Here is a 14,341-nt window from a genome sequence, read left to right as displayed (position 1 = left end):
GACATCTGAGGGTCCCTTCTTTGCTGTGGATACTGATAATTCAAATGAGTGTCTCCAGAAAGTGCTGTAACTAAATTATCCTCTGCCAAGTGCCCACAGTGGCTGTGAATGTCCATAGCATTTATGTCATTGACCTGCAAATTTTCTGTTCTCCCAAGCCTAACAGATCTTTTGATTCCTTTCCATTAGTACATTCAAGGTCACAGCCAAATATAGTTGCGGCTATTCCTTTTCCCGATTGGAACATTGAGTTGTTGCGGGAGCATGGTAATCACCAAAATATACGATTTTTAGGTAAATTAATCAAACTGACGAAGGTTAGTTGTGTATTTGGATTTCATAGAACACTACAGCATAATACAGGCCAGATCCTTCAGCCTTCAATCTTGAGCTGACCCATATGTTCCTTAAAAAAACTAAACCCTCCCCATCCTGTAACCCTCTATTTTTCTTCCATCCACGAGCCTGTCTGAATCTCTCAATTGCCCCCTCATGATTCAGCCTCCACCACCACCCATCTGGCAAGGCATTCCAGGTGCCCGTAACTCTCTGTGTAAAAGAATTACCCCTGATGTCTCCCCTAAACTTCCCTCCCTTTACTTTGTACACATCCTCTGGTGTTTGCTATTCTTGGCCTGGAAAAAGGCACTGGCTGCCCACCCCAGCTATGCCTCTCATAATCTTGTAGACTCGATTAAGTCTCCTCTCATCCTTCCATGCTCCAGAGAAAACTCTCTGATCTGCTCACCTATCAGTGCATATTTTCCCAGCCTAGAAATGCCTTTTCAAAGGAGTGAAGGAAATTGTTTAATGTGGCTTGTGTTATTAATGTATTGGGAGTAGAGAATTCGTGGAGTAAGCTGATCAAGAGGTTGACAGGAGTACCTCATCAGCCTGGGATCTTTTATCCTTCAATTCATTTAAAGTGTGTGGCTGAGAACAGTCATTTTCATCAGTCTGGGGTTAAAGGCGAGACACAGAAAAGTTTCCAAGCATATCCAAAGTTTTAGTTCATTGGCAAATATACTTTAATACTCATTTAAACAAGCACAACTTACCCTCTGTCTGACTTGTCCAGAGGGAAATATTGATGGGTGACTTGAATTATTGGTTCCCATAATGAATAAAACTGACCTATTTGATCACTTTATTTCAATTAAAAATTTGAAGTGAAATCATTTTTTGAATATATTAATAACTTCTTGAATACATTTAAAAAGTGCTCAAATTTTAATGAGTGATTGAAATACAAACATCTTACCCTTTCAAGCTCATAATTGAAATTGGAATGTGACGTTCTGCTTGTTTTTTGGGGAACTGAGAAAGTATCATCGACAACTTGTACCAATTGAATGCAAAATATAAATACCTCCACATTGTTCAGAGAAATGAAACTGTATGTTTTATAATTAAGTCAAAATCAGTCAATCCTACAGTTTTCACATACAAGGCTGTCTTTACGTGACTTGAAAAGAATCGATCTTGGATCTGTTCGATGAATTGTGGCATAAGCCTGTCCATTTCAAGGGAAAGCATAACGCGTGAATTTAATATTCACAATTCCACAGCGCAGTAGGGAAAAGTGTATAGGAGAAGCACCAAATCAGATAGTATATGCAGGTCAGTTGCAGTGGACAGCAAAACAACATCAACAAACCTAGAAAACAGAGAAGAAAAATATTTAATATACCTTCATTTATTCCATATAAACTTTATTTGCTTCTATATGCATTTTCTACAACGCAGAGGAGTTGCTTCTGACAAATTGATTTTAATCTTCACGAAGATCAACTTTGAAACATGGAACTATTTGCCTGCTGCAAATTACAATTCGAGGCAGCAAATATTTGAAAAAGGTATGTGCTTAACCCAGAACTTGAGGTGTGCTCCGTTACCTGATTAGCACACAATATATGCTGTTTGATATCACAGATCCGACAGGTGTGTGTCTACTTTGTGCTGAGATGAAATTTAAAAATATAGTTTGTTAAGAGGTGATCAAGAAGATTGATGTGAGCAGGGTAGCTGAGGCTGACATAGACTTTGGAAAGGCTGGTCTTGGAGGTGAAATCACATTGGGATTCAGGGTAAGCTGGCCAATCGGCTTGATGGTAGAAGTCAGATGGTGGTAATGGAGAGTTGTTATTTACATTGGAGGGCTATCACTAGTGATGTGCAGCAGGGATTGGTGCTAGGTCCACTGCCGTTTGTCATCCATACTGATGACTTTGAATGATGATGGGCATTAAGTTCGCAACGTCACCAAAATTGGTGATTTAGTGAACAGTAAAATGGCTATCTGAGATTGCAAGAATATCTAGATAAACTGGGAAAGTGAACCAAGGAATATCAGATGGAATTTAACTTGTGAGGTGCTGCATTTTGATAGGTTAAGTTAGGGCAATAAATAGCAGGGCCCTGGAGAATGTGGTGCCACAAAGAATCTTGGTGGTACAGGTACATAGGTGTCTGAAAGGAGCAACACAGAACACAGTGTGGTGAGAGTATTCAGCATGCTTGCCTTCACTGGTCAGGGCATCAAGTGGCAGGAGCTAGGCCATCATGTTACAGCTGTACATGACTGTGCAGACTTGTGGTCACACGAATATTGGGTGACAGTTAATTGTTTAATTTTGGACATGTAGCACAGTAAACAGGCACTTCCAGTTGATGAACAAGTGCCGCCCAATTATCCCTGATTGACCTACACCCCAGGTATGATTATTATTAAGCTGGAAAAGGTACAGGAAAAGATTGACCAGAATGTTAATAGGAGTAGTGGGCTTGAATTATGAGGAGAGGCTGGATAGGCTTGGTCTTTATTCCTGGAACACAGGAAGCTAAAGGTACAAATTTTAACGTACAAAAGACATGCGGATATAGGGAAGGTTGAGAGCAAAATAGGCAAAGTGCAGGAAAATGGGAGATGCTTAAGAAGACAACTCGCTTGGCATCCAAATAACAATTACATTACGGAAACAGGTCCCTCTAGTCCGCACCGATTGAAGTGAACTCCACTAGCACCACCTACCCGCTCCCTACCCATAACCCTTCAATCCCCTCATATCCATGTACTCATCCAACCTCCTCTTAAATGACAAAATTGACCCTGATGCAATCACCTCTTCTGGAGGGTCATTCCACTCAGCCACCACTCTCTGAGAGAAGAAACTTCCTCTTATGTTACTTCTAAAGTTTTGCCCCCTAACCCTTAACTTGTGACCCTTTGTTCCAAATTTACCTACCCTCAAGGGGAAGAGACAATTCACATCTACTCTGTCAATCCCCCTCATGAATTTAAATACCTCTATCAAATCCCCCTTCAACCTTCTACACTCCCATGAATAAAGACCCAGTCTACTCAGTCTTTCCCCGTGTTCCAGATACTGCAATCCAGTCAACATTTTAACAAATCTTCTCTGCACCCTCTCTATCTTAATGATGTCCTTCCTATAATTTGGGGACCAGAACTGCACACAATATTCCAAACTTAGCCTCACCAATGCCTTGAATAGTCTCAACATCACTTCTCAACTCCTATATTCTATGGTATGATTTATAAAGGCTAGCACACCAAAAGCCTTCTTCACCACCCCATCTACATGAGAATCCACTTCCAAAGAACGATGAACCATTATTCCAAGATCTCTCTGTTCCTCTGCCTTCATCAACACCCTCCCCTTCACTGCATATGTCCTATTTTGATTTTTCTTCCCAAAATGAAGTACTTCACACTTATCTACATTAAACTCCATCTGCCACCTTTCAGCCCGCTCTTCTGCTGTCTCTGAAAACCATCCTCACTATCCACAATTCCCTGTAATTTTGTATCATCTGCAATTTACCACTCCATCATCCAAATCATTAATGTAAATGATGAACAACAAGGGACCCAACACCGATTCCTGAGGCACACCGCTTGTCACTAGCCTCCATCCTGACAGACAGTTGTCCACCATGACTCTCTGGCACCTATCTTCAAGCCACTGTTGAACCCATCTATCTCAACAGTAATCCATAGTGCCTGAACCTTCCTCACCAACCTTCCAGGTGGAATCTTATCGAAAGCCTTACTGAAATCCAGATAGACTACATCGACAGCTCTACCCTCATCAACCTTTCTAGTCACTTTCTCAAAAAATTCAACAAGATTTGTCAAACATGATCTTCCCCTAACAAACCCATGTTGGGCATCCCTGATCAATCCCTGTCCCTCTAAATACTTGTACATCTTATCTCTAAGAATACTTTCCATTAGTTTACCAACCACCAGTGTCAAACTTACTGGACGATAACTGCTGGTCCTCAACCTGGAGTCCTTTTTAAACAGAGGAACCACATTTGCAACACGCCAATCCTGCGACACCACACCTATCTCCAGAAACTGTTGAAAAATCACTGTCAGAATCTCCGCTATTTCCTCCCTGACTTCCCTCAAGGTCCTGGGGAAAATCCCATTGGGACCTGGAGACTTATCCACCTTTATATAACTCAGAAGATCCGACACCCCCTCTTTCCTAATCCCTATGGTTTTGGAGGATAAACTACACAATTCAATATCCTTTTCCCTAGTGAATACTGATGAGAAGAATTCATTCAATATCATGCCCATCTCATTTGGCTCCTCACGCATTTGTCCGATTCTCTAGTGGTCCATTTCTATCCTTCACTCACCTTTTGCTATTCACATATTTGTAAATTTCCTTCGGATTTACTTTCACCCTGTTCACTATAGCCACCTCATACCTTCTTTTCACTTTTCTAATTTCTTTCTACTATCCATGTATTTTCCAAGCATCTCGTCCATACCTTGCTTCCTGTATTTAATGTAGGCCTCTCTTTTATCTCGAACCAACTTCCTAATCTCTCTTGAAAACCATGGCTCTATTGAACTTTTGGCCTTGCCTTTTATCCTAACAAGAACATAAAGATTCGGCACCCTCAAAATCTCACCTTTAAATGGCCTCTAATTCACCTCTACCTCCTTCCCAAAAAAACATATCAGCCCAAACCACTCCCTGCAAATCCCTTCTCATTTCATCAAATCTGGCTTCCCCCCACTCAAAAACCTTCATTGTTGGACCAGACCTATCACATTCCATAATTATGTTGAAACTAATGGTACCATGATCACTGGATCTGGTGCTCCCCAACACACACCTCAGACACCTGCCCTAACTCATTCCCCAACAGTAGGTACAACACTGCCCCTTCTCTAGTGGGTACCTCTACATATTGCTGCAAAAAAACTATCCTGCACACATTTTACAAATGTTAAGCCATCCAGCCCTTTCACTGAATGCATCTCCCAATCTATGTTAGGAAAATTAAAATCCCCAACTAACACAATCCTGTGCTTATTGCGCATCTCAGCTATTTCCTTACACATTTGCTCCTCTAGTTCTCGCTCCTCACTAGGTGGTCTATAATATGCGCCTATAATTGTAACCCCACCTTTTCTATTTTTTTAATTCCACCCACACCGACTCCCTTGATGAACCCTCCAATCTATCAGATTTTCCCTGACAAGTAATGCCACACCAACCCACCCTTACCCCTCCAATTCTATCACACCTAAAGCAGCAAAATCCCAGAATATTTAACTGCCAGTCGTATCCCTCCTGTAACCACGTCTCACTAATCACCACTATGTCATACTGCCAAGTGTCCATCCACACCTTCAGCTCATCCACCTTCCTTACAACACTCCAAGCATTAAAGTAAATGCATTTCAGAAATTTCCCACATCTTACCTTTCGTTTATCCCCCTCTTCAAGGTCAACTCTATTATTACCATCATTTCCCCCCCACCTCCATCAGAGCATTGATCCCTTTCCTCCTCGATCATCTGCTCTTCCACCCCCAAATTTTGTCTACAAGCCTTCTCTTTGCCGACAGACCTTCTCTCTGCTGTCCTCCCTTAAATGGACCCCTTCCTGCAACCATACTAGTTTAAAGCCCCCCTTAGTAGCCCTAGCAAATGCCCCCTCTGGGATCCTGGTCCCCTGGGATTCAGATGCAACCCGTCTGTTCGGTACACAGGTTCCACCTCCACCAGAAGAGGTCCCAGTGATCCAAGAACTCGAATCCCTGCCCCTTGCTCCACCCCTTTAGCCACACATTCATTTTCCACCTGATTCTATTCTTGCCCTACTATCTCGTGGCACAGGACGTAATCCAGAGCTTATCCCCTTTGCAGACCTTCTTCTTAGCTCCCGATATTCATCTTTCAGGGTCACTTCCTCCTTTCTCCCTATGTCATATCAACAAGTCTACGATTCCAAAATTATAATGCATTCAGCACTTAGTTGTTACAATGCGCTTCCAAGTTTCTGATCAAGGATTCCAGCAGTTTCCGATTTAATTTCTTTGAAGTTTTATGGTATTTTTTTAGATATTGGCCAATAAATTAGCCATCAGGCAATAACTTTCTTTTTTGATTTTATGTTAATTTCCAGGTGGTTGTTCCTGAAATAAAATGTTGCATGTTCATATTGCCCGGATGTCTTTGTAGGCTATTCAGCCCCATTGAGCTTATGCAACTTAGGGTAATCTAATTCCTCCACTATATTTCCTTGTAACTATTCTCCTCACATTTGTTTCAAATCCCCCCCCAAATTCTGCTATGCTCTGCCCTCTTGTGCCAATTAGGCTAAAGGTCATGAACACAGCCTAGGACATCGCAGTCAAAACTCTCCCGACCATCAAGAACATCTACATGGAACGCTGCCGTCGGAGAGCAGCAGCCATCATCAAGGATGCACACCACCGAGCACACCGAGTACCACCAGATTAAGAAGCAGCTGCTCCCCCTCCACTATCAATAAACTCAATCAGGGACTCATTTAAGGACTCTTGCACATTTATTACTGAATATTTATTTTCTATATTGCATAGTCTGTTTGCCCTTCTTCCTTTGTTTACATTTCTCTTTTGAAAACATATATTTTCTACAGTTTTTTTTACACTACTGTTAAGTAGAAATTCTGCCTGTCCCACTGGAGAAAGAATCTCAGGGTTGTATGTGAGCCATGTATGTACTTTGACAATAAGTCTGAACTGGAGGAGTCATGTGATGGAGTAGTGGCCGGTCAGGGAATTCCAGCCCTCTCCCACACAAAGCACAAAGGTACAAGATTAAAATTTATAATAAAGTAAAAATAAAGGTGAGAAGAAAATGGCAGCGAAGAGAGAAAAGTCGAAAACAACGGGAAGAAAAGAGGAAGAAAGAATGTCGGAAGAAGAATGTGAAGGCCTTTACCTGTCCGAAGAGGCCCGCCGCGGAGAGAGAAGCCCACTCCCGCAGGTCAGTGAAAGTCCCGGGCTCGGGACTACAAAAACGGCTCGCAGAGCCGAGTAAAAGTGCGCAACCGCATATGAAAAAAAACACACTGACGGGAGGGGGGAACAGCTGCGGAGTCGATCTCCACAGCTGAGAGAGACACCTGCAGCACAGCAGCAGGTGCAGAACACAGACAATAACGACAACAAGAAAGAAGAGGGTAAAAAGAAAACAAGGAAACAACAGATGGTCAACCCAGAGGAAGAAGAAGAAGAAGAACATAGAGAAATGGAAGAGGAAGGGAAAGGCAAGACAATGGATTTTTTTTAAAGAATATATGGAATCAGTGAAAGAATGGCAATTACAAGAATTTAATGAGATAAAAAGAAGAATGAAGAATGCAGAAGAAAAAATGAATAAAATGGAAATGGCCATATCAGAGATAGGAAAAAGAGTGGAAAATATGGAAGAATGAGAAACAATGGTAGAAATGGAAGTAGAAGACTTAAAAGAGAAATTAGAAGAATCTAATAAAAAAGTTAAAGAGACACAGGAGCTGTTATCTCAGAAGATAGATATAATAGAAAACTATAATAGAAGAAATAATATAAAGATAGTGGGCCTTAAGGAAGATGAAGAAGGCAAGAATATGAGAGAATTTATAAAAGATTGGATCCCCAGGGTCCTAGGAAGACCAGAATTACAGGAAGAAATGGAAATAGAGAGGCACATAGAACTTTAGCCCCAAAACCACAACTGCAGCAAAAACCAAGATCCATTTTAGTAAAATTCTTAAGATATACAAGAAGAGAAAATATATTGGAGAAAGCAATGAAGAAAGTAAGAGAGGTCAAAAAGCCACTGGAATATAAAGGTCAAAAATTTTTTTCTATCCAGACATAAGTTTTGAACTCCCGAAGAAGAGGAAGGAGTTCAATACAGCAAAAACGATACAGCAAACGAAAAAAGGATATAAATTTATGTTAAAGTACCCAGCGGTACTTAAAATAGTTATTCCAGGGCAACAAAACAGACTATTCTCGGATCCAGAGGAAGCAAGGAAATTTGCAGAACAACTACAAAATAAGCAGAGAGATGAAGACATGTAATGAGAGTGAAAATGAGCACGAACTATATGTATGTGTGTAAAGGGGTATATGTGTGTATATATATAGTGTGTATACATGAATGTATCCGTATTTAGAGGAAAATATATAGAGTATAGACAAGAATTAATAAGAGAGGGAAAGGGAATAGAGGGAATAAGGAGGGAATTAAAAGAGTGACCTTTGTTACATATGAAAATTGAAATCTTTTCTGGGGGGGGCTGGGTGGGGAGGAGTAACGGTCACTACAAAATCAGTTGACGTTTGCGAGTGAATTCGCAAATCCAAATGGAGAGGGGAGATGTGGTTGTCCGACAAGGGATAAAGGGCAACTCAGGAGGGGGAGGGGAGAATGGGGGTTAAAGAAGTTTTAAATAGGAGAATAAGGAAAATGTTTGATGTTTTAGAAATGTTGTCTTATAAAGTGTTCAAAACAAGAAAGCAGAAATGGATAAGAAGGAAAGGTGATGATGGAGAAACGGAAAGGGAAGATAAACAAAGTATGAAATGGCTACGCTGAACTATATGACTTTAAATATTAACAGAATACATAACCAAATTAAAAGGAAGAAACTGCTAAATTTACTGAAAAAAGAAAAAATTGATATAGCATTTGTGCAAGAAACACATTTAACTGAATTGGAGCACAAGAAATTAAAGAGAGATTGGGTAGGACACGTAACAGCAGCGTCGTATAATTCAAAAGCAAGAGGAGTAGCTATATTAATTAGTAAAAATGTGCCAATTAAAATAGAAGAGGAAATAATAGATCCAGCAGGGAGATATGTAATGATAAAATGTCAGATGTATTCGGAGTTTTGGAATCTACTCAATGTATATTCACCTAACGAAGAAGATCAAAAGTTTATGCAAGATATTTTTTTGAAGATAGCAGATACGCAAGGGAACATGTGAATAGGAGGGGATTTCAACCTGAATTTGGATTCAAATATGGACAAAACTGGGAAAAAAAATTAGAAAAAAAAAACAAAGTAACCAAATTTATAATTAAATCGATGGAAGAAATGCAACTTTTGGATATATGGAGGAAACAACACCCAAATGAAAAGGAATATTCATATTACTCGGCTAGACATAAAACATACTCAAGAATAGACCTATTTTTGTTATCAGCTCGTATGCAAGATAGAGTAAGAAAAACAGAATATAAAGCTAGAATATTATCGGACCATTCACCCTTAATATTGACAATAAAGTTAGAGGACATCCCTCCAAGAATGTATAGATGGAGATTAAACTCCATGCTACTTAAAAGGCAGGATTTTAGAGAATTCAATGAAAGACAAATTAAAATGTACTTTGAAATAAATACGGAATCAGTGAAAGATAAGTTTATACTATGGGATGCAATGAAAGCGTTCAGTAGAGGGCAAATAATACGTTATGTAACCAAGACGAAGAAGGACTATAATCAGGAAACAGAGCAGTTGGAAAGGGAAATAGTAAATATAGAAAAAGAATTAGCAATGAAGGAAGATACAACTAAAAGAAGAGAATTGGCAGATAAAAAAATAAAATATGAAACACTACAAACATATAAGGTGGAGAAGAACATAATGAAGACAAAACAGAAATATTATGAACCAGGGGAAAAAACGCACAAAATTCTAGCATGGCAGCTTAAGACAGAACAAGCTAAGAAAATGGTATTGGCATCAAGGAAAAAAGACAAACAAATCACATATGATCCAAAGGAGATCAAGGAAAACTTTAGAGAATTCTATGAACAATTATACCAAACTGAAAACGAAGGGAAAGAAGGGAAAATAGATGAATTTTTAACTAAAATTGAACTACCAAAATTACAAATAGAGGAACAAAATAAATTAACAGAACCATATGAAATAGTAGAAATACAAGAGATAATTAAAAAATTACCAAATAATAAAACACCAGGGGAGGATGGATTCCAAATAGAATTCTATAAAACATTTAAAGATTTATTAATTCCTCCCCTCCTGTAAGGAATCAACCAGATTGATGAAACACAAAGCTTACCAGATTCATGTAAAACAGCAATAATTACAGTAATACTAAAGCAAGGGAAAGATCCACTCGCACCAGCGTCATATAGACCAATATCATTACTTAACACAGATTATAAGATAATAGCTAAACTATTAGCAAACAGATTAGCAGAGTATGTACCGAAAATGGTAAATCTAGACCAAACTGGATTTATTAAAAAAAGACGCACAACAGACAATATTTGTAAATTTATTAACTTAATTCATGCAGTAGAAGGGAGTAAAGCGCCAACAGTAGCAGTTGCTTTAGACGCAGAGAAGGCCTTTGACAGAGTAGAATGGAATTATTTATTCAAAGTATTGCAAAAATTCAGTTTACCAGAGAAGTATATTAATTGGATTAAAGCATTATATAAGGGACCATTGGCGAAAGTGACAGTAAGTGGATATATATCAAAGCAATTTAACTTAAGCAGGTCAACACGGCAGGGATGCCCACTATCACCCTTATTGTTCGCGTTAGCTATAGAACCACTAGCAGAATTGATAAGAACAGAAAATAATATAAAAGGGATAAAAATAAAAGACAAGGAATATAAAATCAGTTTATTTGCGGATGATGTTATAGTATACTTAACAGAACCAGAACTATCAATAAAAGAATTATATAAGAAATTGAAGGAATATGGAGAAGTGTCAGGTTACAACATTAATGTAAATAAAAGTGAAGCAATGCCAATGAATAATGCGGATTTCTCAAAATTTAAGAAGGAATCACCATTCAGATGGCAAATGCAAGCAATAAGATACCTAGGTATACAAATAAATAAAAATCTTGGCCATCTATATAAACTCAATTATTATCCACTAATGAAAAAAATTACAGGACGATTTAGAGCATTGGAAAGACTTACCATTAACACTAATAGGAAGGATAAACTGTATTAAAATGAACATTTTCCCAAGGATATTATACCTATTTCAGGCATTGCCAATACACTTGACAGAGAAATTCTTCAAGGAGTTAAAGAAAATAATAAGGAAATTTTTATGGAAAGGGGGGAAACCGAGGTATAAACAAGGAGGCTTACAACTGCCAAACTTTAAAAATTATTATAGAGCCACACAATTAAGATACCTATCAGATTTTTATCAAACAAGGGAAAAGCCAGATTGGACTAGATTAGAATTAGATAAAATAGGAGAAAAGATACCTGAACACATATTATATAAATGGGATGAAAAATTGGTACAACATAGAAGTTCTCCAGTATTACATCATCTACTCAATATTTGGAAAAAGATTCATGTAGAAAGGAATAAAACAAATTATCAATTATCAAAACTAATATTGACGCAAAATAAGTTACTCCCTTTTACAATAGATAACCTTTCCTTTAGAGAATGGGAGAAAAAAGGGATCAAAAGAATAGAAAATTGTTTTTCAGGAAATAGATTATTATCCTTTGAACAAATGAAAGATAAATACAATATAACTCAAGATACAGTGCTGGCATATTACCAATTGAGATCCTACTTGAAGGACAAATTAGGAAGCAGTCTGAGGTTACCAGAGGGAAGTAACTTTGAATATGTGATTACAGATACAATGATAATCAAAAGATTTATAACAAATATGTATATTAAACTGCAAGAAAAGGAGAACGAGGAAACAAATGGTAAAACTAAACAAAAATGGGAACAAGATTTAAATATAAAGATAAAAAAAGGAAACATGGGAGAATTTATGTTCTGGAACAATGAGAAATACAATAAATACGAGGTTACGTATGATACAATATAACTGGATACACAGGCTATACATTACACCTCAAAAGTTAAATAAATGGGACCCAACAGTATCTGATAGATGTTTTCGATGTAAAAAAGAAATGGGAACAACAATTCATGCAATCTGGACATGTGAGAAAGTAGAAACATTTTGGGAAGATCTAAACCAAATATTAAATAAAATTACAGAAAACAATATACCAAAAAATCCAGAGATCTTCCTCCTAAGTAACATAAAAAACAAAGAATTTGGAATTGATTTGGATGGTGCACAAAAAAGATTTGTTAAGATAGCTCTAGCCGTAGCAAAAAAATGTATTATGTCAACCTGGAAATTGGAAGATAATTTAAAAATACAACAATGGTATATAGAAATGAATAAATGTATTCCATTAGAAAAAAATAACATATAGTTTAAGAAATAATATTGAAATATTTGAACAAATATGGGAGCCTTACATGAAACACAATAGAGAAAACCTACTGGGACATTCACTACCTAAATTAACAAAAGGTGAAGGAAATGAAAAGAATTGACTCAGTGGAATTTCTTGTTTATTTTTATTGAATGACAACATTGTTTGACTGGTTTAATGTATCCTAGATTTTGTACTTTAAATGGACGGGGGGGGGGGGGGGGGAGGTAGGGAGGGTGGGATGGGAGGAGGGGGGGGGAGAAAATGGCACTGTATATATTTGAAAAGGAAAAAGTATGTATCATGGTCAATGTGGTTTATGGTGTGAAAAATAAAAAAATTTTAAACAATTAAAAAAAAAGTCTGAACTTTGAATTTGTGTCAACCTGCATTTCTTTACAATGTAGGGGGCAACTGAATCCAGAAGAAATCCATGCAGTCAATGGGTAAATTTGCAAACTCAATTCAAACAAGATTTGCATAATAAAGGTTAAAGCCCACGTACAAACATACCTCATAGAATAGCATTGCTGCTATATAAAGCTTTAGTTACATGACATACAATAGAATATTGTATACAATTCTGGTTGTCTCAATATAGAAAGGATGTGGAGTTTTTGGAAATAATACCGAAAATATTTAGCAGGATGCAGCCTGGAATAGAGGTATTGGCGATAAGGAGAGGTTGGACAAATCTTGGATGAACTGATAGAAACATAAAATTACAGGGCTACTAAGGGGGGCATTGATAGGGTAGACAGACAGAATATTTTACCCAGGACAAAAGTGTTGAGAAGCATGGATAGAGTGGAAGCCAGCACATTTTTCCTGGGGCGACCATACCAAGTAGTAGAGGACATCTGCACATGATCTGGATCCCTGGAGCAATTTCTGGGGAAGGCAAGACCTGTACAAATGGATGGGTTGCAGGGAAAATGGAATGACTCAGACCTCTTTATGGAAGAGTCTGCCAGTGTTGCAGGTTTTAAACTAATTTGATTACTGAAAAGGTGTATGGTAGGGAGTAATGTATATGCTCGGAATACAGATTGACCCCGAATTACAAAGTTCCCACTTACAATATTTTGAAGTTATGATCAGAATCAGTTTTGAATAAAGTCTGGGTTTACCTGTATCAACGTGGTTGTTTTTCCTTCGCTTCCCACCGCCACCAACCCCCCACCCCAACATCATCCTTTTAGTGCTCCTCTTGTAGTGACAACAAGGAAACGTGCTTTGACACACCCAACACCATTTTTTTTTTAAAAAGGTGATTTGGAAGGCATGGCGCAGATTGCCTTCACTCTCTCTCCCTCCTCACCGACAGCAATCTGCGCTATGCCTTCCAAATCACAATGTAGGATCTGCCCCTAGTTACCCAGCGCTGGGAGGAGAAGATACTGAGTAAGGGGGGGGGGGGGAATGAGAGTGGGTCATCTTGCTCGCCACCCCGCCAAAAAACGGAGGGTAGATCACTAAGCTGGGGGGGGGGGGAATGTTGAGTGCGTCTCCCTCCTGCAAGTTGCACGCAGCCTTCTCGGATGCCGTGAAGCCATGGCCATATGGATAAAACTGTAACGTGTGAATAACGATGTTCAATATCCTCTCCCCGACCTCCTGCACATCCGAACACCCAACGTCCGGCCTACCTGTATCTGAATTCTGTTTTCAATTTTTTTTTGTGGCTTATTCCAGGAATGCATGATAAAATGATCACAGTATGTTTTTTTAAAATCTGTACACATAGACCCCGACTTA

At 38.5% G+C, this 14,341-nt stretch overlaps 1 protein-coding gene across 18 annotated transcripts in view; it reads right to left on the bottom strand.

Annotated features, from left to right (window-relative positions):
* Positions 1-1,376: 1,376 nt before the first annotated feature.
* The window catches only part of tmem269 (transmembrane protein 269), a 149,706-nt gene continuing 136,741 nt past the window's right edge, over positions 1,377-14,341 (bottom strand). For all 18 annotated transcript variants that reach the window (XM_069919147.1, XM_069919146.1, XM_069919134.1 and 15 more), the window contains one exon: positions 1,377-1,657. In XM_069919147.1, coding sequence (XP_069775248.1) covers positions 1,548-1,657 — 110 coding nt within the window. In that variant the 3' untranslated portion in view covers positions 1,377-1,547. The remainder of the gene's footprint in view (positions 1,658-14,341) is intronic.

Source organism: Narcine bancroftii, chromosome 2 (assembly GCF_036971445.1).
Source record: "Narcine bancroftii isolate sNarBan1 chromosome 2, sNarBan1.hap1, whole genome shotgun sequence".
NCBI lineage: Eukaryota > Metazoa > Chordata > Chondrichthyes > Torpediniformes > Narcinidae > Narcine > Narcine bancroftii.
Note: the sequence above shows the minus strand (reverse complement) of the source record. Positions and strands in the feature narration are given on the sequence as shown.